The sequence below is a fragment of the Periophthalmus magnuspinnatus genome, chromosome 18, assembly GCF_009829125.3.
Source record: "Periophthalmus magnuspinnatus isolate fPerMag1 chromosome 18, fPerMag1.2.pri, whole genome shotgun sequence".
Classification (NCBI taxonomy): domain Eukaryota; kingdom Metazoa; phylum Chordata; class Actinopteri; order Gobiiformes; family Gobiidae; genus Periophthalmus; species Periophthalmus magnuspinnatus.
Window position 1 is genome coordinate 13,190,590 of NC_047143.1, and position 26,528 is coordinate 13,217,117.

Sequence of the window (26,528 nt, forward strand, 5' to 3'; positions counted from 1 at the left end):
TCTCACAGACTACCGACTCCCGGTTCCCAGCACTCACCAGTGTATCCAGCAGTGCATCCTTCGCTCCAGCGCCAGCGCGCACAGAGGCACCGGCCCCATGAAGCTGCAGGGCGGGTGATAGAGTATCGAGCTCCGGAGATGCCCGTCCATGGAGACCAGGAGGGAACCCTGCAGCCCTTGGTCCGCTAACAAGGTCGGTTCTTCCATGAGTGGCAGAAAACATTTATCCTACTCTGCTGGATTTGTTAACTCAATAAATCAACAGGTCAGTTTTGGATAGGATGTCTGAGAAATGTGTCCAAATGTTAACATCTGCAAAATAACGTTGAACATTACAAAACAGATCAGCTGTAGATAGGTACAACATTGTAGACTCAAGAAGGCTAAACATAGGCAAATATGAACTCATTCATTCACCCATCTCTAACACACGTAACCACTTGCCTAAGAAATAGAGCTAAAGGGACCTCTCATCATTTTACCGGGTCTTCTACACACATGGAGACTATGTAGTCTTTACTATTTATGAAATGCCTTCTTTGGTTCTCCAGAAGAACATACGTAGCCTACAGAGAAATGCAAAAGTGAAACTAAACATTTCTTCAATTGCATCAGTTGGGCTAACACCTCCAGTTGTTGCTGGAGGTGTTGTTAACCATTATCTATTTATGCAGCTCTTTATGGACACTCATAGACATTTTACGCTTAACACCTGGTGATCCTAAGCTATTTACAGCCACAGCTGTGCTGGGGCTGAGTGACAGAAGCAAGGCTGCTATTCTGCTCCATCAGACTCACTGATCACCACCAACAGTCCACACACATGCATAAATAGGTGTGTGAAGTATCTTGCCCAAGGATACAATGACTGTATGCACTGAAGCAATCATTTTCCCATTGGACCTTGCTCGACCATGGACTGGAGCAAGCCATAACCATTAAATAGTCAGGTTTCACATTCGTCCAGTGTTTCAATCATCAAGTAATTTTCACATGAACACAACAGCAACAATTATTTTAGTAGTTCAATATTTTCTGGTCAGAATATATCTATAAATATGTTCAAGAATGCATGGGATTCTTGGGTCTGTTTAGCAGGCACCAGTGGCAAAAAAATAGGTCTCAACCGGCACAGTGAATAAAACTATATCTTGTAAAAAGGACACTTTGTGGTTAAAATAAATGGCCGGAGAATGCTACGACACTGTTAGATGTGTTGTGTGAAGTAGTCAGAGCTGCCACCGCTGTGTTTGACTGTGGGGATGGTGTGTTCAGAGTGATGTGCAGTGTTAGTTTTCCTCCACACATAGCGTTTTGCTTTTAGGCCAAAAAGTTCCATTTTGGTCTCATCAGACCAGAGCACCTGCCACATGTTTGCAGTGTCCTCCAAATGACTTCTAGTGAATTGTAAATGAGACTTCTTATGGATGGTTTTCACCAATAGCTTTCTTCTTGCCACTCTTCCATAAAGACCAGATTTGTGTAGTGCACATCTAATAATAATAATCGGCTTTTTCTTATCAAACCATTAGGCAGTGGAATCAGCTTCCAGACAGTCTGAAATTGTCTGTGGATTTTAATAGTTTTACTAGAAATTTGAAAAAGTTCATTTTAAATAATCAAACGTGTCCACATCAGTCTAGTTAGTTGGTGCTGCTCTGTGCTCACTGTATAAACCTGCACATAATGATTTTTATATTAGTTTGGACTGGGGGGGACATATGTATGGCAGATCGGTAGTCGTATATTGTAATTGTCAATTGATATGTGTTTTTTAATGTGTGTTCACCTGCTCAGGGACTGCAGATGGAAAGTAGCAGTAGCTAAATCTGGTGCAAATCATCTTTTCTTTGTAAGATTAATGAATTTGTACATGGTCCCTGTCAAATAAAGAAGAAAGAAAGAAAGAATAGTTGTCCTGTGAACAAATTCCTCCATTTGAGCTGTGGATCTCTGCATCTCTTCCAGAGTTACCATGGGCCTACTGGCTGAATCTCTGATGAGTGCTCTTGTTCGTTTTGTAAGTTTTGGTGGCCGGCCATGTCAGGGTAGGTTTGCAGTTCTGCCATACTCTTTCCATTTCCGGATGATGGATTGAACAGTGCTCCTTGAGATGTTCAACACTTGGGAAATCTTTTTAGATCCAAGCCCCGCTTTAAACTTCACCACAACTTTTTCTCTGACCTGTTTGGTGTGCTCCTTTTTCATTTTGTGGTTTGTTCCCCAACACTCTCTTAACAAACTTCTGTGGCCCTCACAGCACAGCTGCATTTATACTGAGACAAGATTACACACAGGTGGACTCTTTTTAGTCATTAGGACAGCATTCAATCTTTCCAAAATCATCAGGCAACTTCTAAAAGCAATTGGTTGCATTCAAGAAAAAGGGGGCTGAATACTTTTTTTTACTTTTACACGCTGTACTTTTAAGTTTTTTATTTAAAAAAAAGGGAAATCTTGTAAAATATTTTCTTCCACTTCACACCAGTTTGTGTTGCTCATTCACATAAAATGCTAAGAAAATGTATTTAAATCTGTGGTTGTGACGTGACAATATGTGAAAAAGTTCCAGGGGGATGACTACTTTTGCAAGACACTGTAGGTACACTACTATAAAGAGTGAGTGTTATATTGCAATATGTGCTTAATTAGTTGATTGCTGTGTTTTAGGTTCTGCAAAAAGTTTTTTGTAGTATTAATCTGAGAGTTAGGTTTTGTTAATCGTTTTGACACATTTTTCATCTCTCTCATTTCTCACATTTATCAAAATTTCTCACCATCAAAAGTCTCACACTTGGTCTTGTGTTTTTCTTTTATTCATATGACAGTGTGGCTCAGAATGAGAATCTGACATTGGTGTTCACACTTTACACATATAAACTGAAGACTGGAAGAGCATTTTTTGTGTCTAAAACTATCATTTTTGTAAAAAAATAAAATTAAAAATGAAATAAATGTACATATAACACAACACTACTTTTGTGATGCATGTTTTCTCTATGTAAAATTAGACAAGACATTTACATCTCACTGGATGTAGCTTTATAAAATCCTAGGATAGCTTTATTTAGGCTTATTTACACAGTTTGTGCTCTCAGCTGAAATCCTTCTCCCTGTTTGAATCATGCATGAAATCCTTTGCTGTTGTTTATTGCTGTTGTTTAGATTTCCATATTGAAAGGGACAGAGTTTAGGCCATTACCATGTGTGAACAAGTAATTATGAAAAAACTCAGTGAATTCAATGATGCTTCTGAATGACAGCTGTGTCAAGTTTTGTGAGAAAGAGCCTGAGCTGTGTGAACTGATGAGAAATGTTCCAAATGATTGTGCACTTGTTTGAACCAGGGTGCACTTGTTTTAAGACCAGGGTGCGCTTGTTTTAAGACCAAGGTGCACTTGTTTTAAGACCAGAGTGTGCTTGTTTTAGGACCAGGGTGCACTTGTTTTAAAACCAGGGGGCACTTGTTTTAGGACGAGGGTGGGCTTGTTTGGATTGCCAGGTTATTCCATCAATGGATTTTTTCTTCCCTGAGGGAAGGGGCATATTCCAAGATGACAATGCCAGGATTCATTGGGCTCAAACTGTTAAAGAGTGGTTCAGGGAGCATGAGACATCATTTTCACATATGGATTGGCCACCACTGAGTCCAGACCTTAACCCCATTGAGAATCTTTGGGATGTGCTGGAGAAGGCTTTGTGCAGTGGTCAGACTCTACCATCACCAATGCAAGATCTTGGTGAAAAATTAATGCAACACTGGATGAAAATAAATTTTGCAACATTGCAGAAGCTTGTTGAAACAATGCCAGTGTGTGTGCCAGAGTGTGTGACTTTTTTTTTTGGTGGCGACTTTTTTTTTTTTGGGCCAGGCAGTCTATATACTTTATATAATTTTAATGTGATGTGCAGGACACAGAGTACCACCCCAGTGTGGACATGGGGACCAGGAGGAGGCAGAGGAACAGAGAGGCAGCGAGAAAGAGCCGACAGAAGACCACCGAGAGGGCTGACGAGCTGCACCAGGTTTGTGTGTTGAACATGTACTGTGTCATGGGTGTAACATGGGTGTAACATTTGTGGAACTGTGTGTAACATGTATGTAACTGTGTGTGTGTTGTATGTGTGACATGTATGTGGTGACATTATTTATGGTCATGCAGCAAACCTTAAAAAAATCTTGACTATTTACCACAGTGCACTTTGCTTTATTACTTTCGACAATTACTAAACTCACATACCACTGTGATCTGTATAGCAAGGTTGATTGGACCTCACTGCAAACCTGCAGGCTTATAAACATCCACATCTTCTTTTACAACACTGTATTGGCAAAACATCCACAATATCTCTCCTCCCTGTTTCAATTAAATTCATTACCATACCAGGTCTCAGGAGAGACTGACCTTAGCAGTACCACAAATCTACACAGAGCAGCTGGTTTTAGATGCTATGCCCGTCATTTATGAAACACTCATATAACCAACTAAAACTAAACATTGTAATTCCCTTAAGTGAATTTAAACGCACTATATCTGTTATCTTTTCAGATGATTTTAATTGTTTTAACTGAAGCTTTGTGGACCACAGGTTCAGTAAAAATGTATGCGTAAATGTACATTTTACTATGCTATGGGACTTCTTGGCAAAATAAAATAAAATATATAAATAAATTTAAGATGCGTGGAAACTGGAACTGTGTGCAACATTTGCGAGCAGGTATTTATTGCATACCTTACACACACTCACATCATGGTGGCCTGCCTCCTTTATGGGGACAAAAATCTGGTCCATGACATAAATACTTTATTATTAGATCAACAACATAAAATTCAGATATGGATTTAAATAGACAAAGAGTGACTATATTTATGCTTAGGATCAGTCTACAAGAAATGAGTGGAATGCATGCAAACATGGGAACACACATGCGAGTGTGTTCCCATGTGTGTGTGTGCGTTCATATGTTTTTCTGTAAAGGGCATATAGCAGAGGGTAGGTCACTGGCACACGGCCCTCTAATGAAACAGAGCATTTACAAGAAATGCATTACGCAAGGCTGCACACACACACCTTCACAGTACACACTGAAATGAAAGAGAGGAAATATTTGTATGTTAGGATAAACTAAAACAACACAGCTATTGAAATGACACAATGAAAGTTCATCAAATCTATAGCTTTTACAAGGTAATATATCCACTACAAACAGCACAATACCCAGTCTATTTAGGGAGCAATGGTTAAGCCTGATATTTAAACCTTTACTACTACTATCTCTTCTTAAATGCATGTGCTTGTTGTATTAATTTGGCATATCAGATTTCAGCCTTCAGTCAGATATTATTGGTCTTGGATGTTTTAATGTGCAGATCTAATCACTGTTGCAATATTTGTCAGAAAAATCACAGTTCTCACAATTTTCTTTCAGAATGACACAGCACTAGTTTCCATGCACATGTAGTTTGTTACTGTCTCAGTGGCACTTATATAATCTTTTTAGTAGTGATTATTAGGTACATCATTTAACTTGAATGCCGGGCATAACTCTCATTATACTGGTGGAGTCTATGGCATACAATACATATAATCATACAACTAATACAATACAATACAAAAATGTAATTCATTGCCTTTAATTGCAGATGGGTTTAGTGTCTTTTCGCACTTTAAAGTGTGATAAAAAGGAGAGGAGATGTCCTAAATACAACAGTGTGTGCTTTTGTCCAATAAGGCTGTCTTCCGGCACAGTTTAGGGCGGTCCATAAAATCTGATTTTTACTTTTTTTTTCCAGATCCGGCTCTCATTGACCCCATGAAAATCTAAGTTTGATTGGGTTCATGTTTACTACTTGATTTCTGTAATTTTCTTTGCTCCAGATGTGGTTTTAATTTGTCCCTTGCAAGGATGTTGTCATCGGCATAATAATAATAATAATAATAATATTAATAATAATAATAATAATAATAATAATAATAAAAACTGCAAGCAGTGATAAAGGCCCTCACCACCCCTTGCGATCGCGGGGTACACGCCACCGCGGAGATCCTGCCTTTCATTCATCGCCCCTCCCCCCAAAATCAGCGACTGAGTAATAATACTCCATTCATTCTAATGACACCATTTATTACATTTTCACGCCTGAACGGTTGGAAATAGAGGTATGTCTTCATTGGCTTTTTTGTTCAGTATGATCAGAGGAATATGTGTACCAAATTTCAATGGTCTATGACAAAGTAATTATTTTTCATCCTTGTTGACCAAAACCCATGTAAAAATTTCAAGGGGCGCTGTGGGGCAATATAATGTCTGACCTGTGTAAATTGTATATCTATGCGTTCAGATCAACATTTTGAAAAAAAAGTATACTCATGCCGGGACGTAGGGCGCTAAATGTGTGAGTTACACGCATTGAAAAACTTTAAAAAACGTCTTTTTTCTTTTCAGGCTGGCCCCACCCACATTTTACAACGTAGAAAATTCCAAAAGCATTGCTTATAATCCCACATGGGTCTAGTTGATTTTGACCAATTTGCAAGTTTCTTAAATGAAAATCCACGGCATGAAAAATTCAAATGTGAGAGGTAAAATTTTGAAAAAATGTGGTTCCGCCCACAATGGCTGACTTCTTGTAGGGTTTAGGGTGGGGTCATAATATAATTTTTTACTTGTCTTGACATGTTCTATGTTTGTACCAAATTTAATTTGTCTACGATGAAAAAGGTCTCTCATTGCCGCAATGTATTTCAAATTTTGAGGTGGCGCTATTGAGGCATTTTGAAACAATAATTTTTTTGAACATCAAAATAATAAATTTTCACCAACCTTGAATTTTGGATCCAATAAAATTTACTTTTCGTTAATGTTCAGGGGGTAAAAAATGGCTTCAAAGCGGCCACCAAAATAAGAATAATAATAATGGAAATGCATTTTCCACCCATTATTTTTCTCCTAAACCATAACAGCTACAGTCATGTGACTTTCTCACATTGTGCCCCATCACAAATAAGGGCACTGCGAATTTTTTCACACATCCACGACAAATCGATTGTCTTCTATGAATTTTTGAAAATGAAATTTGAAGAGGGCGCTAGAGAGCCATTTTGTGAGAGAGTGCCTTGATTTGCATATCATTGCGTTCAGCTCACAAATGTGCATAAATGCTGTATTAGCGTTTTCCCAACAAAAAATGTGTGAAAGAGAAATATTTTTTTGAAACATTCAAAAATTTGCGATTTTGTTGAAAATTCACGCTGACCACACCCAAAGTCATAATCAAAATGTAATTGATAATCTTTAATCACACATGGGTTTAGTGGGATTTGGCCAAATTTGAAGTGTTTGTGATGAAAACTGTGCGAGAAAATGTCCTGAATGCGAGGGTGTGCACTTTTGTCATTCATGTGTTTGATCCAATATGGCTGACTTCCTGTACATTTTAGGGCGGGGCCATAATATCATTTTTGTCATGTCCCGACATGTTCTATTTTTTGATGTGAGTTTCAAATTTTTACGTTGACTTTTTTCCGAGTCGGGCTCCCATTGGCCCCATGAAAATCAAAGTTTGAGGTGGCGCTACCGAGTCGTCTTTCGTTATTTTTACTCAGGGTCTTTTGTGACAATTAGAGGTCGTCGAGTTCTAATTTTTGACACCACTCACTGCCATGTCGGGGCGTGTTTACTACTTGACTTTTGCCATTTTCCATGCTCCGGACGCGGTTTTAATGAGTCCCTCGCCGGGACGTAGTCTCAGGCTTGGGCCTAATGAAGCATTGATAAAGGCCCTTGCCACCACTTGCGACCGCGGGGTACACGTCACAGTGAAGATCCTGCCTTTTATTCCCGCTTACATCACCCCTCCCCTCAAAATCAGCGTCTACGTCAGGGGTGCTCAGACTTTTTCAGTATGTGAGCTAATTTTAAAATGATCATGTCTGAAAGATCTACCACCTAATACAAAAATGTTAAACATATATTTATTTGTAAATGTATTATGAATTCTTACATGTACAGTGCATTTTGATGTACCTTGTACAACGTCATGAGATAATACTGCACAACACAATTGAACTTCTTACATGTCCATAATTACTTGTATGATGATTACTGCACTGAATGGAATCAGTGAGGGATGAATAGTTTGGGCAGTAGCTTCTGACAGCCAGCCAGGAGTAAAATAGCATTTTTCGTTTGAAAGCGATAACAGATCTAATCATGTTGATTACGGTTTTGTCTTTTTTATAGCCATAAAAATCATGTTAAACGAAGTATCAGAATTTACTGCATTTTTTCACACAACTTCTATTTTACACATCCATCCGTATTTTTTCTTTTACGCATCAAATAATAATAATTTTTTGTTCAGTATGATGAGTGGAATACATGTACAAAATTTCAATGTTCTATGACAAACACATTTTTTTCATCTCAGTGAACCAAAACCCATGTATTTCAATGAAAGTGTCAGATGTTGCCATGGCAACACCTTTGCAAATAGAGGTACACTCACCTAAAGGATTATTAGGAACACCTGTTCAATTTCTCCTTAATGCAATTATCTAATCAACCAATCACATGGCAGTTGCTTCAATGCATTTAGGGGTGTGGTCCTGGTCAAGACAATCTCCTGAACTCCAAACTCAATGTCAGAATGGGAAAGAAAGGTGATTTAAGTAATTTTGAGCGTGGCATGGTTGTTGGTGCCAGACGGACCGGTCTGAGTATTTCACAATCTGCTCAGTTACTGGGATTTTAACGCACAACCATTTCTAGGGTTTAAAAAGAATGGTGTGAAAAGGGAAAAACATCCAGTATGCGGCAGCCCTGTGGGCGAAAATGCCTTATTAATGCTAGAGGTCAGAGGAGAATGGGCTGAGTGATTCAAGCTGATAGAAGAGCAACGTTGACTGAAATAACGGCTCGTTACAAACGAGGAATGCAGCAAAGCATTTGTGAAGCCACAACACGAAAAACCTTGAGGCGGATGGGCTACAACAGCAGAAGACCCCACCAGATACCACTCATCTCCACTACAAATAGGAAAAAGAGGCTACAATTTGCACGAGCTCACCAAAATTGGGACAGTTGAAGACTGGAAAAATGTTGCCTGGTCTGATGAGTCTCGATTTCTGTTGAGACATTCAAATGGTAGAGTCAGAATTTGGCGTAAACAGAATGAGAACATGGATCCATCATGCCTTGTTACCACTGTGCAGGCTGGTGGTGGTGTAATGGTGTGGGAGATGTTTTCTTGGGACACTTTAGGTCCCTTAGTGCCAATTGGGTATCATTTAAATGCCACGGGCTACCTGAACATTGTTTCTGACCATGTCCATCCCTTCATGACCACCATGTACCCATCCTCTGATGGCTACTTCCAGCAGGATAATGCACCATGTCATAAAGCTCGAATCATTTCAAATTGGTTTCTGGCAATAGTAATGTCCATGCCAAATTTCAAATGTTTGTGACAAAGTAATTTTTTTGAGTACCATTCAAGGTCAAGTTCAAGGGGGTGCTGTGGATCAATGTAATATTTGACATATGTAAATTGAATATGATTTCGTTCAGATCAACAGTTTTAACAAAATGTATATTAATACCGGAAAATTGGACACTGCATGTTTGAGTTACGTGGCATTTAATACGTATTTTTTCTTTGCAGGCTGGCTACACCCACATTTTATGACTTAGATTTTGGGTCCAATAAAATTGACTTTTCATTAACGTTAGGGGGTCAAAAATGGCCTCCAAGCTGTAAGTATAATAATAATAATAATGGAATTTTTTTTCCACCCATTATTTTTCTCCCAAACCATAACAGCTACAGTCATGTGACTTTCTCACATTGTGCCCAATTACAAATAAGGACCCTGTGAATTTTTTCACAAGTCCAACACAAATCGATTGTCTCCTATGAATTTTTAAAAATGAAATTTGAAGAGGGCGCTAGAGAGCCATTTTGTCAGAGAGTGCCTTGATTTGCATATCATTGCGTTCAGCTCAAAAATGTGCATAAAAGCTGCATTAGCTTTTTCCTCAACAAAAAATGTGTGAAAGAGAAATTTTTTTTGAAATATTCCAAAATTTGCGATTTTGTTGAAAAATCACGATCACCACACCCAAAGTCATATTCAAAATGTAATTGATAACACTGGTCAACACTAAATTTATTGTCTAAGATTTTTTAGCTGATTTAGGATAATTTTGATGTGCTGAATCCAAAAATCACATTGGTTTTGCTGAATCAGGTCAACGTTCTGAACTAAGCTACATATTTGTTTTTGGACGATTTTGTTTACATGTATGAGTATTTTCACGTCATATGATGCAAAATTCTGTTATATTTCTCACTATAAACAAATTCTGAAGATTTTGCATGTGCCAACTTATGACTAATTGCTTTTTTTTATATTACAAGTGAATGAAATGGCTTCGACTAGAAGATCTTGCAAAAATAAGCCTTACATATTCTGCTACATCTGCAGTGAATACACCAATGTTCCTAACAGGAATCAAGTCACAAGTTTCATAAAGCGTGCTTACCATGCTTATTTTGGTATTAAACTTGGTGACCAAGATGAAGCTTAGGCCCCACACATGGCATGCAAGTCATGCACCGAGTATCTGTGTCAGTGGACTAAAGGCAAGAAGAGTTGTCTGAAGTTTGGGATGATGTGCGAGGAAATGTCCTAAATGTGAGGGTGTGTGCTTTTGTCATTCCCAGGTATGATCCAATATGGCCGACTTCCTCTACATTTTAGGGTGGGGCCATAATATAATTTTTGTCATGTCCCGACATGTTCTATTTTTTGATGTGAGAAAATGATGTCATGAAATTGAAAGTTTGAGGGGGTGTCTTTTGTTATTTTTTCTTGGGGTCTTCGGTGACACTTAGAGCTCGTCAAGTTCTAATTTTTGATACCAATCACTGCCATGTCGGGGCATGTTTACCACTTGATGTTTTCATTTTCCATGCTCCGGACACGGTTTTAATTAGTCCCTCGCCGGGACGTTGTCCCAGGCTCGGGCCTAATAATAGACAAAAAGACATCTTTCTCAATCAGACAGCCCCTAATTTCTGTAAGGTGTCTCCACAGCAGCTACAGTATGAACACTGCTTGTCTTATTGGGTTCATCTGTCTCTGTGAATCAGCCTTTTTAAATGTAAACTTTATCAAAAATAAACACAAGACATACAGTTGAAACCATATGATTACATGCACCATATAAAAACACACATATGCTTTTTTTTTTTTCCCTTTATCACTGTCTGACCTGAATTCAGACTAAACCTTTCCTGTATTAGATCAGTTGGGATTACCAAATTTATTTGTTACATGCCAGAATAATGAAAGAATGAGAGAATTTTTTAAAGACAATTTTTCATTACTTTCTTCAAAGGCAGAAGTTTACATACATTTCATCAGTATTTGGTACCATTGAAAGGTGCTCCTCTGTGTAGCCTCCGTCGACTGCAAAGGCTATGCTGAAATGGGACAGGCTTATGCCACAGAGCGTACGTCAATCACTGTCTTATGTTACGTTGCCTAGCAACCACGCTGGCTGCTGACTAATGACTTTTCTTTGGCTGCTAACTATATATGGTTCCTGTCCATAAGAATAATCTATTTGGAAAAAAGGATGGACTTTGAACCAAAAGATGAGAGATTTCTCCTTTAAACTAATGCATAGAATTGATCCTACTAATCAATTTATGCTAAAATATATCAAAACAATTGACCCTCACTGCACATTTGTATAGAATACCCCGAAACGAGTCATAAAAAGTCATATTTTTTGCACTAGACAGTTTAAAATTTAAAAAAGACCATTTAGACCCTAACTTTTTACTAAAATTTGAGCATATAATTTTTGGTATACATGATAAGAATTTGGATTCAAATAAAAAAATGGCAATTAATTTATTATATTTGGGAAATTTTATATTTACAAAAGTAAATTTTCTTTGTTTTTTCCTATTTTAATTAAGCAATTAGTATCCTACCTATCTACTATTTCCAAAAGCTTAAACAAAAAAACATATTGACATATGAAGGTTGTTTGTCTTTAAATATCTTTGTACAATGCAACAGTGTAACTGTTTAAGCTTTTCTTTTTTCTGTGTATACCTCCTCCCAGCATTCTATTTATTATGTTATAATATGTGTTTTGCATGTTGTCATTATAACAATGATCTTTCTAAAATAAATAAATAAAAAAGAGCTATACGGCTGCTGACTAATGAGCTAAACATTTAAAATGGACTCATATAAATATATATAAATAATTACAGTTTTACGTTTAATTACTTATTATTTAATTGAAGAAGAGTCGAGGTAACATTGGCCCAGGTGTTGATTTCTGTTTAGATTGAATGAAGTAGGGAATTAATCTTTCTTTGAAGATCAATAGGTAAATGTAATGTTATGGGTGATTTATTCCCAATTGTAACTAGTATTACATAACTTTAAGAAAATATACCTTGTTTCTCCCGTAGATGAAGTCATGCACAGTGCATGATGGGATGCAGGAGTGCATGAAGTGTGCTCAGATGCACACTTCGTTCTAGCAATGCAGCGCTACATCAAGCTAGTATCTTGATTTACTAACATGAAGGTAAATGACACGTGCCACCAGGGGAGTGCAGACCTATGGAATGTACCGGAACTCATGAAGATTTTGTGCCCGTCTCAGGAATCTCTTCTGTCCTTTCCTGAGAGTCCGTTGCTTCATTGTTCACATTACCTGTGTGGAACTCATTAAACCCTTCTGACTTTATGTTTCAGTCTCTTGGTCTTTGACACTTGCAATAGAAACGAACATTCTTACATTATTCTTATTTCAATAATAATTTCTAATGATAATAATGTCTTCTTATTGTCTAGCAATAACTGCACATTCATTTATTCCATGTATCTCACCTCCTTTTTAATCATCAAACACACGGCCTGTACATATCTTTATTCAGATTTAACAGTTTCATGTCGCACTGTTGTAGGTGAGGTAAACCAGTACGAACATTTGAATGTGTATTGCACAGCGGACTCCATTTTCTTCTCTTTTTTGCGTAGTCGCGGTGCATGATGGGATATAGCAGTGCCGGTGCGTGAAGTCTGCATGGATGCACACTAAGACCAACCTCCATGGCAACGCTGGAAACGCAGGGCACATTTTGTCTTGCTCATTAGTCAGGTGCATTAAAATGGGACAGGCCTTGTCGCGCAGGAAATTACATAACTGCCCTTCGACACACACTTTCAGTGGTGAATCTAAGGCCATTTTGGCGAATTGAGACACGACCAAAGAGTGCCCTGTATCGGCCATTTTTAAAGCCTTGGATGAGGTTGTGGGCTGCACCAGGTGGAGGGGAGAACTAGTTAAAGTTCTTTTTCTTTGTTTCAATGTCTTTGTGTATTTTGTTTCAATATGTTTAAGCATTTATAGTTTTATTTTTAAACTCTTTTGGTTAAAGGCCCTCAAAAGTTCACAGTTGGTTATAAGATTCTGCTAAAGTCAAACCTAAGGCACCTGTGAAGTAAATGGCATTTACCTGGGGGAGGTGCTTGGAAAGGTATTTAAGAGGGTATGCAAGTTAGTCTTTCGGGAGGACTTTAGTGTGGTGTGCTTGTGTTTTGCAGATTTAATTTAAGGTGCTCATTTTCTGTTTTGTGTAAACAGTAAGTTTTTTTCTTAAATGATTTTGCATCCAACCAAAGTTGTCTTTTAAATGAATTTGTCTGGTAAAACACCACTTATTTATGCACGTCTGCCTCCTACTTCGACTACATTGAGCCTGCTTCCGCACATAATGACATTCTGAACAGGTTGCTGGTCCGGACGGGTTTAACCTGGGAGATGTGGAAAGAGGGATGGATACGGAGAGATGGAGGTAGCTGTAACTGTACGGCCAATGGGTTGATTATCTTCGTGATCTTGAATGGTCCTAAGAATCGGGGGGAGAGTTTGCGAGAGTTGGTCTTGAGTGGGATGGTTTTGAAAGAGAGCCACACCATTTGGCCAGGTTGGTATGTGGGTGCCGGGACGCAACGCTGATCCGCCTCCGCCTTGATGCGTCTGCCCGCCTGGAGGAGCGCCGCCCTGGTCTTCTTCCACACTCTGCGGCAGCGCTGGAGGTGATGCTGGACAGAGGGCAGTTCCAGATCCCTCTCCTCCACCGGGAACAGTGGAGGCTGGTACCCGAGGGAGGCCTGGAATGGAGACACACCAGTGGAGGTACTTACCAGCGAGTTGTGGGCATATTCGACCCAGGGTAAGAAGGAGCTCCAGGTCGTGGGATTGGCGGACACTACGCACCGGAGGGCTGACTCAAGGTCTTGGTTCGCCCACTCAGTTTGCCCAATTGATTGGGGGTGGAACCCGGAGGTGAGGCTTACCGTGGCCCCCAGACCCTCACAAAAAGCCCGCCACACCTGTGAGGTGAACTGGGTCCCCCGGTCCGAGACAATGTCCATCGGGATCCCATGAAGGCGAAAGACGTGGACGATGAACTGGTCCGCGGTCTCCTTTGCCGTGGGGAGCTTGGGTAGGGCAATGAAGTGGGCGGCCTTAGAAAAGCGGTCCACTACCGTGAGGATTGCTGAGTTGCCCTGGGACACGGGAAGGCTGGTGACGAAGTCTACTGCCACGTGGGACCAAGGCCGCTTAGGAACTGGAAGGGGAAGCAGAAGTCCCGAAAGAGGTGAGTGGGATGCTTTCGCCCGAGCACATACCTGGCAGGCGGCCGTATAGTCTCGGGTGTCTTGGTCCATGGAGGGCCACCAGAAATGCCGCTTCAGTAGGGAGAGAGTCAGGCAGGCGGGAGAAAAAGGTGCAGGGAAAAAGGCGATTGTGAGGGTTAAACCTTTGTGAGAGGACCGCCCCCACCCCAGTGTCCGACGCGTCCACCTCAACTACAAACTGCCGAGACGGGTCGGGCTGGTGGAGGATAGGAGCCGAGGTGAACAGGTGCTTGAGTCTATTAAACGCGGACTGTGCTTCCGGAGACCAAGTGAACGGCAACGCGGGTGAGGTCAATTTAGTGAGGGGTGAGACAACTTGACTGAAGTTGCAGATGAACCGTCTATAGAAATTTGCAAAGCCAATGAATCGTTGGAGCTGCTTGCGGTTGGCAGGAACCGGCCAATCCGTGACTGCCTGGATCTTCTCCGGGTCTGCTTTAACCTGCCCCTGCCCCACTATGAAACCCAGAAAACTGACCTCCTCGGTGTGGAATTCACACTTCTCTGCTTTAACTAATAACTTGTTCTCCAGTAGGCGCTGGAGGACCTGGTGGACATGATGACGGTGTTCCTGTAGAGAATTGGAAAAAATCTAAATGTCATCAAGGTATACGAACACAAATCGGTTAAGAAAATCCCGCAGCATGTCGTTGATCAGGGCCTGGAATACAGCTGGGGCGTTAGTAAGGCCGAATGGCATGACCAGATACTCGAAATGGCCAAGGGGAGTTTTAAAAGCGGTTTTCCATTCGTCCCCTTCCCTTATGCGCACCAGGTGGTACACGTTCCGTAAGTCGAGTTTGGAGAAGATGGTTGCTCCGTGGAGGGGTGTGAGTGCGGAATCCAGGAGAGGAAGTGGGTATTTGTTTTTTACGTTGATGTTATTTAGCCCCCTATAGTCAATGCAGGGACGTAATGTCTTGTCTTTTTTTGCTACAAAGAAAAACCCTGCACCTACTGGGGAGGAGGACGGGCGGATGATACCAGCGGCCAGTGAGTTCCGTATATACTCCTCCATAGTCTCTCATTCGGGTTTGGACAAGTTATACAGCCGGCTAGACGGTAAGGGGGCACCCGGCAAGAGATCAATTGCACAGTCATAGTGCCGGTGTGGAGGCAACGAGAGTGCCCTACTTTTACTAAATACCTCCTGGAGGTCGTGGTACTCCGCTGGGACAGCTGAGAGGTTCGGGACATCCAAGGCGGGGCTGGAAGTGGGGTCGAACTTCCCTCCGGGGGACAGGACCGACTGGAGACACTGGGTGTGGCATGTGGGGCTCCAGCCAGACACTTTCCTCCGGACCCAGTCGAAAACCCGATTGTGGGTTTGTAGCCACGGGTAGCCCAGGACCAGCCGCGATGAGGGGGAGGAAAGAACGTGGAAGTGGCGAACCTCGCGGTGATTCCCTGATAAAACAAGTGTGAGGGGCTCCGTGACCAGAGTCACACGGGCAAGAAAGCGTCCATCCAGCGCCCGCGCATCGAGGGGATGTTCCAGGGCCTCTAGTTTAATTCCAAACTGCTCCGCAAGCCGCTTGTCAATGAAGTCCTCCTCGGCCCCAGAATTGATGAGAGCAACCACCGATAAGGTATCCGAGTGATGACACAGGGTTGCATTCAACGTGAGTCTATTATTTCCTTCCGGGATGTGAGACTGACCCACCAGTACTCCCAGTCCTACTGGTGGGCTCCCCCTTTTGGCCGAACCGAGCAGACAGCGATGAAATGTCCCCGCTCACCACAGTAGAGACACTCCCCCGCCCGGCGGCGACGCTGACTGCATTCCTCGGGGGACACACTGGCCCGGCCCAACTGCATAGGCTCCTCCGGAGGCAACTGAAAAACACGTGTCTCTCGTGGGACCGGAGACCGGCGTCTCTCCCTCTGTCGAGTCTGCAACCGGTTATCGATCCGGTGGGCCAGCGAGATGAGAAACTGTAAATCCGGGGGCTCGTCTCAGGAAACGAATTCATCTTTTAAATGTCCGTTCAGTCCCTTTAAGAAGGCAGCCCGCAGTGCGCTGTCCGTCCAGTCTACCTCCACCGCAAGCGTCCAAAACTCAATGGCGTAATCCGCAACGGGCCGGCGCCTCTGGGCGAGACTTAACAGGCGGGCAGCCGCATCTGCTTGGTAGTGCGGGTGATCGAACACTAGTTTAAAAGCCTACACAAAGTTCTCATAGTTCAAATTGTCCGGGGCCGTGTTAGACAGCCGCGCCTCCGCCCACTGGAGCACCCTTCCCCTAAGTAGTCCGCAGATGTATCGTATCTTAGCGGCGTCAGAGTCAAAACGGGCAGGGCACTGCTGGAACAAAAACGTACACTGGAACAAAAATCCTTGGAATAGTCCGGGCTGACCTGAGTAGGGGTCAGGGTCCGTGCCCCTCGACTCCGGGGAATGTGGCAGTGGTGCAGTTCCGACGGCGGCAGCAGCGGGAGGTGGGGTCGGAGGCGAGGCGGCGAGCAGAGCTGCGACTTGACCGGTAAGCTGGGACACTTGTTGAGTAAGAGTCTGGTTATAGTCCAACAGAGTCCGGAGGGACTGGTCGTGCTGCCCAATAATCACTTCGTGGTGGGAAAAGGCGTGGCACAGCACCTGATTCCGTTCTGTCGTAATGGTGGGTGTAGCGGACCAAAGACGTGCAGGACTCGGGACAGGTTTACAGTGTTTTATTTACAGGTAGTGAAAGTTCAGTCTTAACAGTTCATGTAACACACACACAGGGAGCAGGGAGCGGGAGGCGAACCAGACAGGAGTGGTACCGAGCAGGGACGGGAAACCAGGACCGAGACGAGGACCGGATCAGGATGAGACCAGAGCAAGCCAGGCAGAGATGTCCAGAGCAGGCACAAAGACAGCCAGGGCCGGAGCACAAGGGGACCAGGAACAAGGCCAGGGAAGACCCAGCAGGGATAGTCCAGAGAGCGGGAGACAGGGTCGGAGACGGGAAGCAAGACGGAGGCCAAGACGGGACAGGAGGAAAGGCAGTGATGAGGACTGTACCGGAGCTGGAGCGCGGAGGCAGGAGCAGGGACGAACGAGAGCAGGAATCTGGAAGGTAGCAGAAATCCGGTAAGTAACGGGCAGACAGGCAACACAAATACAAAGCTAGGCTGAGGCATATACATTGACACGCGGACGGTCTGGCTCCAAGTGTCTTCTGCCGAGCCCTCATATACTTGGCAGCAGGTGAAGGTAATTGCGCTGATGCGCTCCAGGTGCGCGCGGGAGGAGTCAGCCAGCTCCAGGCAGACAGGTAGGGGAGGGGGAAGAACACAGGAGGACAGACAATGCAGGCATCATAACAGAGCTTGTTTTAGAGTTTTTATCAGACGGACCCCAAATTGGTGCAGTATCATCAGGATAAATCTGGGATCAAAAGAATTTACATAAGTCTCAGGGTGTGGTGATAATGAGCTCTTAACGAAGTGGCCATTTTGAAAGCTTTGAATTCCTTGTAATTCTTGCAAAAATAGTTGGCTCTGGATGGACTTAATGTAGATAATTTGGGACATAATGATATGTAAATTAAACTTGTATCTTTAAAAGTGGCTCTCCGGTGCCCCCTGCAGAGGTAAAATGGGATAGAAGAGACAGACTCGAAACTGAGGCAGCATTATCAGGGCATATCTTGGCTCAAAAGTTGTGGATGTGGTCATGACGAGCTCTTAACGAAACACCCATTTTAAAAATATAAAATTTTTTCTTTTCCAAACGTCGTCGGTTTCAGACAAACCCAATGTACTGTCTGTGTATTTTGATGAACTGGACAAAATTATGTGTGGATTAAAATTCTATCTTTAAAAATGGCTCCCCATCGCCCTCTGCAAAATTACAATGGGCCATAAACATTTATCTCCAACATGACTCTGGAAATATTAAATCACATGTCAAGCTAAGGTTTGCGAGGGCCCTTTATCACGGCTTGCAGTTTTAATTGTCTTATTATTTATTACTTTTATTCTGGCATTTAACAAATATAAATAATTTTGGTAATAATAATTGACCTAAAACAGAAAAGGTTTAGGCTCATTTCATGACAGACAGTGAGAAAAAAGTATATGTGTCTTATTATATAGTGTAATTAATAATAGCTTTTAAATCTTATGTAATTTTAAATGAGCTGGTAGTAATTCTGAAGTAGCCCTTGGCAGGAAAAAGGTTGACTGTTGGTTTAGAACAATTTAGTTTAGTGCCTATTTATTTGTATAACTAAGTAAAAGAAAAATTATCTGTCAATCTGTCAACTGGACAAAAAGTTGTAGGAGTGAAGACGTTTTGCAGCTCACCCAAGCTGCTTCTTCAGTTCTGGTCAGATTACTGATGGACACTGCTTTTTATCTATCTGAAAGGAGGAGCTAACTACACTGAAACTGACACACTTATTGTTTTACATTTTCTGTTTGTAGGATAGGTATAATGAGCTACAAGTATGCACTATGCCAGAGCCATACTTTGCATAATCATTCAGGCCCCTAATGGGTGCTTTCATGCCTATTAGCATACTGACCACCCCTATTGTTTTCTTTGTTTTGATTTGGGTGTTAATTGCTATGCTAGTTAGTGGTTACTCATGGTTTAGTCAGTGTTTATGACATACTTATTATAGGGGTTCTGAAGATGACATCCCAGCATTCTTGAATTTTTAGAATGAGTGTCAGTGGTAAAAAAGTAAATTTTCTTTGGTAAAAGCTCAAAACACATCTAAAGTGTGAAACAGCTGCTACAATCTAATAACAAATATAAAACTCTGCAAGATATTTAGTTTATACTTGGCATCTAAAGCAAATTACAAAATTAAGTACACAGTAGAAAATCTACTAACAGCTAAACAATAGGGGCACTGCGGACTACATGCACATTTGTCACTGACATAGACTTTGTGATCAGACACAGTTGAACTAAACCTGTAAGATATTTCTGATGTGTTGAGATTAATTATTGTGGGGCATGTTAAAATGTTTTGCTTTATTTCCACTATTGTTAACTAATGGCAACAAAGGAAAAAATACTTTCAGTTTCCATTTTGATGTGTAAAGCCAATTTGAGCTAACAAAATTTGTTCCATGGCCAAAACCTAAAGAAACACATTTTGTCAGTTAAGATTCCCATAGTTCTGCCTCAATGTCACTCAGTCAGAATGTAAAGGGGCATTTTTCAAGTAAAATTATGACAGTCCATAACCTCTATTGCTTCTTAACAGTATTATGCATGTACATGTACAAATGCTAACAATGCTAATGAGCACAACTTTAAGGGGAAGAAGCTTAAGCTTAATGTGATCTTATCTTAGGCATCAAACACACTGCACGCATTGGCGATAAGGTAACTTCGTAAAACCACAACTGTGTCACCGGGAGGACAGTCACGCTGGCAGCTCCAGCAGTGTGCTGTGTGCTGGCTCTGTGTTTGTTGATGAGAAAGTCAGTCAGACTTATACTATCAGTTGGCCAATAGCCATCAATATGTGGTCCCTAAACTAAACTGATAAAATCTTTTAAAGAGGTAACTATGGCTGCATTCATGTTACATCACAGAACATGAGTGGGTGTGGAAAACTACATTTAAAGTGGGACTAAACACCTAAACTCCTCCCACAGCCACATTTCAACAAATCGAGCTGTCAAACTGGGTAGTACCTGGAGGATTAAAGGGGAGAGGAGAAGATAGGTCTGGAGGACTAAAGGGGAGTCTGAGGGGAGAGGAAGGGAAGGGTCTGTAGGACCAAAGGGGAGAATGAGAGGGGAGGGGTCTGGGGGTGTATGGAACAGTTTGATTGGTCTAACACTCCAAACTCTGCCCCTGCAGCAAGGTATTTGTAATCACAAACACTTTGCTCAGGATGTGGTTTGTCTGTTTATGACTGTGCTGTATTCTCAGGAGCTGCAGCGTTTGGAGCAGGACAACTTGTCTCTGCAAAGGGACATCACAGCTCTGCAGAAGGATAAGGACTTCTACACCTCTTTGCTGGAGACACATGTCCCACACTGCTGTCTCACTCGCAAGCCCACTGACATTGAGAACTCCTGTGAGGGTCTGTCAGCTGGTCTCATGACTGTCTCCACCAACCCTGTCCATCAACCTGTCCATCAAAATGTCCCCACTACTATCCATCAACCTGTCTGTGCAACTGTCCATCAAATTGTCCCCACCACTATCCATCAACCTGTCTCTGCACCTGTCCATCAAATTGTCCCCACCACTACCCATCAACCTGTCCCTGCACCTGTCCATCAACCTATCCCTGCACCTGTCCATCAAACTGTCCCTCCCACTGTCCATGAACCTGCTCCTGCACATGTCCTCAACTGTGTCTATCAAACTGTCCATTTGTCTGTCCCCACCACTGTCCCTAGAACAGTCCAACAACCTGTCCCCACCACTGTCCATAGATCTGTCACCACCAGTGTCCATCAACCTGTCCCTGCACCTGTACCCAACAGAGTCTTTACCAATGTCCAACAACTTGTCCCTGCACCTGTTTCCAACACTGTCTGTACCAATGTCTCTACCTGTGTCCCTGCCAGTGTCCCTTCCACAGCCTTCACCTATGGCTCCACTACTATCTGCACTCCTGCCTCCAACTTTGTCCCTACCACTGTCTCCCCTTATAGCCCCACACATCTCCCTATCACTGTCTTTGACTCTATTACTACCAGTGTCCCCACCATTGTCTCCACCAATGTACCTGTCTCTGCCCATGTCCACACATCTGTATCTTTCCCAACTGTCTGTCCACTTTCTACCTCCAGCCTCGGCCTAAACACTTACCCTGAGATATCCTACACCACCCCTGTCCCTGTCCCCCCATACCCCCTATTTGTCTCTAGACAGACTCACTCCAGCTCCCCACAAACCTCCTGTTCTGTCACAGACAGGTCAGGTTGTCTGGTCGCTCCTGTCACAGACTCCTTCACCTCACTATCACCCATGTACTCTGGGGTCCTCATACCCCCAGTCAGCCCGGGGCCCTCTCCCAGCCTGGCCACTGACCTGATCCTTGGACCACTGGACTTCCCCCCATTCAGCGATATCCTGGACCTTGCACTATTCAATGACACTCTACAGCAATTACTAGACAATAATGAGTAGATGCTTAATATTTAATAATGTGTTTTTAAAGATACAAATTTAGTGCCAAAAATGTAATTATTATTTGTCAATTGATACTTTGCAGCTGATGTCAGCAGTATTCCTTGGGGTGTCGTTCTAACTGTAGCTCTATTACGCCTTTGTCTGAGCTTTATTTTAACCCTATTAATACTGAAAGTACAACAGGTTAGCTGATTTATGGGCTCGACACATGGGGAGCGACGTCGCTTGCTCTCCATTTATTTTCAATGGTACCTGTGCGACACTGCGAAAATCGCTCGTCTCTCTCACCTCCGCGACAAGCGAAAGTCGTGCACGTGAAAACCTCGCGCTCATGCATGTCGACGCGACTAATGAAAGTTGAAAAATGTTCTACTTTTATTGCTGTCGCCTGCACAACAGCCAGTCAGCGAGAGTTTGATTGACGAGCCAATACACTGTCCACTTCAGAAACATCATGGAGGAGAAAATTATATACTCACGGTGTCGGATTTCCCAATTCTTTTTGACATATCTCAAAGAGACTACCGAGATATATCAAAAAAAGCAGCTGCCTGGGAACTCGTTGGTGCCAGGGTGAATATGAATGGTAAGTTAACATGCGCAAATTTGTTAATTCAGATAAATTTATGGAGGCTAATAACCAAATGTATTAAAGACTGATTCAACATTAAAAAATATATACTTATTTAAGGTTTTTACATTAAACAGAATTAGCTGCAGAATAGGGTGGACCAAGGATAACTTTTTTTTTAGTTTTGTAGAGTGCAACCAATTGTAATATTTTAGTCAAATGAAGCAAAACTTTACGAGATTTCATTTTAGCATCTTTTTCCCATCTACCGCTATTAACCTCAAAATTCCCTCCAAATAAACAGCCAATCAGACGTGTAGGAGGCTCGCGATCTGCTCTGGAACAGAGCGTGACGTGACAAGCTGCCGCTAGTCGCTGCCCGTGTGTTCGATTTTAAAGCCTATGTGATGAGTGTCGCTGCATGCTGTCGTTAGTCACTCCCCGTGTGTCGAGCCCATTATGCTTTTAAGCAAGTCACTCGCAAACAACATTACAGCCACAAGCTAGCTTGCATTAGCCAACAGTTTTTTTGTTAGTCACTCTCGCCCTTTTTGGTCAATTCCATTCAATTTTAATTATATAGCACATTTAAAATACAATTTAGCTCCTGCTGACTGGGAACAGTCAGCAGGAGCTGGTCAGGGCTCTGGCTGGAGGGCAAGAGAATCAAATATAGAGAACCCATAGAGTACAAACATTTAGACACAATCAGTAACATTTTAAATTGTATCTGACATTAACTATTTGTAACAAACAGCCAAGTTTGTTACTAGATTAATAGCACCTTTCACTACATGCACTTTAAATTGCACATACACTTTAATAGCACACAGCACTTTAAGCATTATTTGCACTGTAAAAAAAAGAATTGCACAAAAGGATTTAAAAATGTTTATTTAATTTGTCTGATTTTACCCAGTTTTAGATCTGGGCACAGAGGCATTTTAATTGAAGCTGCGTGTCCTGGAGGGGAAAGAGGACAAAATTAACAGCTAATTAATACATTGGATATGTGCAATATTAGTGCAATGTTTGTTGAGAATGTTTTGAAGTGTTGGTGTGTTCTGTAATTTGTAGTGTTTTTAGTGAAAGTGTTTTAAAATGTTAACTTACCACCTCCTTGTCCTTGTGTCCAGGTGTCAAAGAGATCCCCAGGGAAACAAGCTCCCTTAAAAAGGTTCCGGGGCAGGACCAAGGCGGGGGAGGGGTAGGGGAGACATGTTGGGCATTTTTAAATGGTTTATGGGTTTTAAGTACATTTGGTGTTTGGTTTTAGGGTTTATGTATTTTAATATGTATAATGTTGATTTGGGTTATGAGTTTATTGGGTTTTATGGAGGTTTGAGTTTTAAAGAGCTAAGGCTAGTTTTTAAATACCCCTAGTAATTAATAGTAGTATAGTCCAGTTAGAGGAACAGGATAAAAGGCGCCTGCAACCATCAAACCATGTTCTGCTGCTGGAGATGATGCTGCTCCTCTGACCTCCATTTGCACAATGCACCTGGCACTTTAATAATTGATGGGAGAAAGAAATAAAAAAATTGTGGACCACACCCGTGCTGCTGTCTTCTGTCACACCTCCTACCGCTAACGGCCAGCCTACGTTACATTTGGTGTCAGAAGTGGGATTGAGCAGGTGTTTGATTTCCTCCTGCTGCGAGGGAGAGAGGAGACCAGTGGTGTTCCTTAGTCGTAAACTGCTTGACAGGGAAACCCGATACTCTACAGTGGAGAAGGAGTGTCTGGCGATGAAGTGGGCCATCGACTCCTTAAGGTACTACCTGCTAGGACGTCATTTCACACTGGAGACTGACCATCGAGCGCTCCAGTGGTTGAACCGCATGAAGGATGCCAATACTCGTATCGCAGGCTGGTATCTATCTCTTCAGCCCTACAACTTTACAGTACAGTACCAACCTGGGAAGACCAACGTGGTAGCGGACTGTCTGTCTAGAATGGCTGAAGACTGAGGTTTCACCTTGTTGAGAGGAGGGGGGAAATGTAACAAACAGCCAAGTTTGTTACTAGATTAATAGCACCTTTCACTACATGCACTTTAAATTGCACATACACTTTAATAGCACACAGCACTTTAAGCATTATTTGCACTGTAAAAAAAAGAATTGCACAAAAGGATTTAAAAATGTTTATTTAATTTGTCTGATTTTACCCAGTTTTAGATCTGGGCACAGAGGCATTTTAATTGAAGCTGCGTGTCCTGGAGGGGAAAGAGGACAAAATTAACAGCTAATTAATACATTGGATATGTGCAATATTAGTGCAATGTTTGTTGAGAATGTTTTGAAGTGTTGGTGTGTTCTGTAATTTGTAGTGTTTTTAGTGAAAGTGTTTTAAAATGTTAACTTACCACCTCCTTGTCCTTGTGTCCAGGTGTCAAAGAGATCCCCAGGGAAACAAGCTCCCTTAAAAAGGTTCCGGGGCAGGACCAAGGCGGGGGAGGGGTAGGGGAGACATGTTGGGCATTTTTAAATGGTTTATGGGTTTTAAGTACATTTGGTGTTTGGTTTTAGGGTTTATGTATTTTAATATGTATAATGTTGATTTGGGTTATGAGTTTATTGGGTTTTATGGAGGTTTGAGTTTTAAAGAGCTAAGGCTAGTTTTTAAATACCCCTAGTAATTAATAGTAGTATAGTCCAGTTAGAGGAACAGGATAAAAGGCGCCTGCAACCATCAAACCATGTTCTGCTGCTGGAGATGATGCTGCTCCTCTGACCTCCATTTGCACAATGCACCTGGCACTTTAATAATTGATGGGAGAAAGAAATAAAAAAATTGTGGACCACACCCGTGCTGCTGTCTTCTGTCACACCTCCTACCGCTAACGGCCAGCCTACGTTACACTATTGTTGAAAAATGTCTTGTTTAAATGCATTTTGTATTTCTTCTTGAGGCTTGAAATGTTTTGGCTGTGTTTCCTAATGCATGCTTTGTGTCAACATGGCAACATTTCGCCATAGACATACATGTAGAACACCTCCAGCATGATGTCACTGCAAAGTAGCAATAGCTCCATTCACACATGCAGCCTAACCTGGGAATTTACCTCCATTTTCGAGGACAGGGTCATGTGTGAACTAATCCAGTACTGATTTTCCTGCATTTCGATCTGGCAATTTGCCAGGTAAATTACCAGAAAAATGCAAGGAAGGCCAGTTGAAATGATGAAATGAGAGCCAAATGTCAGGGACATCTGCTCTGCAAACAGAGCAGATCTGGAAATGTTCTGGGACTGGTGCATGTGTGAATAGGGGTCATTGCTAAGTGTTCTGGCATTTTGTACTCGACAATTTACTGGGAATTATGTGTGAATGGAGTTTATGTGCGTTGTTACAAAGGTTACAAGTCCTATATTATATAAAACTGACTCCTGTGAGCTTTTAGCCACTTTCACTCCTCAAAAACATACCTGGAGTTGTGTTTTGTTTCATTCACACATGAATAATCCTGGATTATTGGGCTGTCTAGTTCAATTTAATGTTTTGTTCCACCGTGTAGTCAGGATTAAAAAATTTCAAACCCAATTTTGATACTAAGGAATAGACTCGATAATCAATAGTGATTCTGATAACACAATGATATAAATGTCTACATAAATGTCTACATAAATGACTTTATGTAGACAATAGAAGGTCATTTTCGACCTTGAAATTTATTTTATATTCCCATGTGGCCTTAAATCTATGTAATCCCTCAGTAATCCAGGTATGTTCCATGGGTGCATGCTAATCTATGTATGTAATCTCTTATACTTGTTCTGATACAGTTCAAAATCCTTCTAAAGCTATTCAGGAAAGATTCATTTCGGTGAATGCAACTTTTTTTTTTTTTTTTTTTAACTTTATTTACAAAACATTTCAGAACACTATCACCTTGTCATGGCATTTAGTAGTTTGAAGGTTAACATCTTTTTTTTTAGCCTCAGTTGAACTGCTCTACTCTCGATTTCGCTAGAATACCTTAAGTTGCTTTTATTTTTGAACATTTGACCTTTTGTACAGTTGGGATTGTTAAAACCCCTTAGCATTCCGGGTCATTTTGGTGAAATTACCTTTGTTCTGACCTCTCCAAATTAAAATAATCACCATTATTGAACCCT

General features: G+C 41.7%; 1 protein-coding gene across 1 annotated transcript; it reads left to right on the plus strand.

Moving 5' to 3' along the window:
- Positions 1 to 22: 22 nt before the first annotated feature.
- batf2 (basic leucine zipper ATF-like transcription factor 2) lies at positions 23 to 23,116 on the plus strand. The gene is made up of 3 exons (XM_033983787.2): positions 23 to 193; positions 3,913 to 4,026; positions 20,623 to 23,116. Exons 1-3 carry the CDS (start codon positions 149 to 151, stop codon positions 21,832 to 21,834), a joined length of 1,371 nt encoding a protein of 456 aa, XP_033839678.1. The 5' UTR covers positions 23 to 148; the 3' UTR covers positions 21,835 to 23,116.
- Positions 23,117 to 26,528: the final 3,412 nt, after the last annotated feature.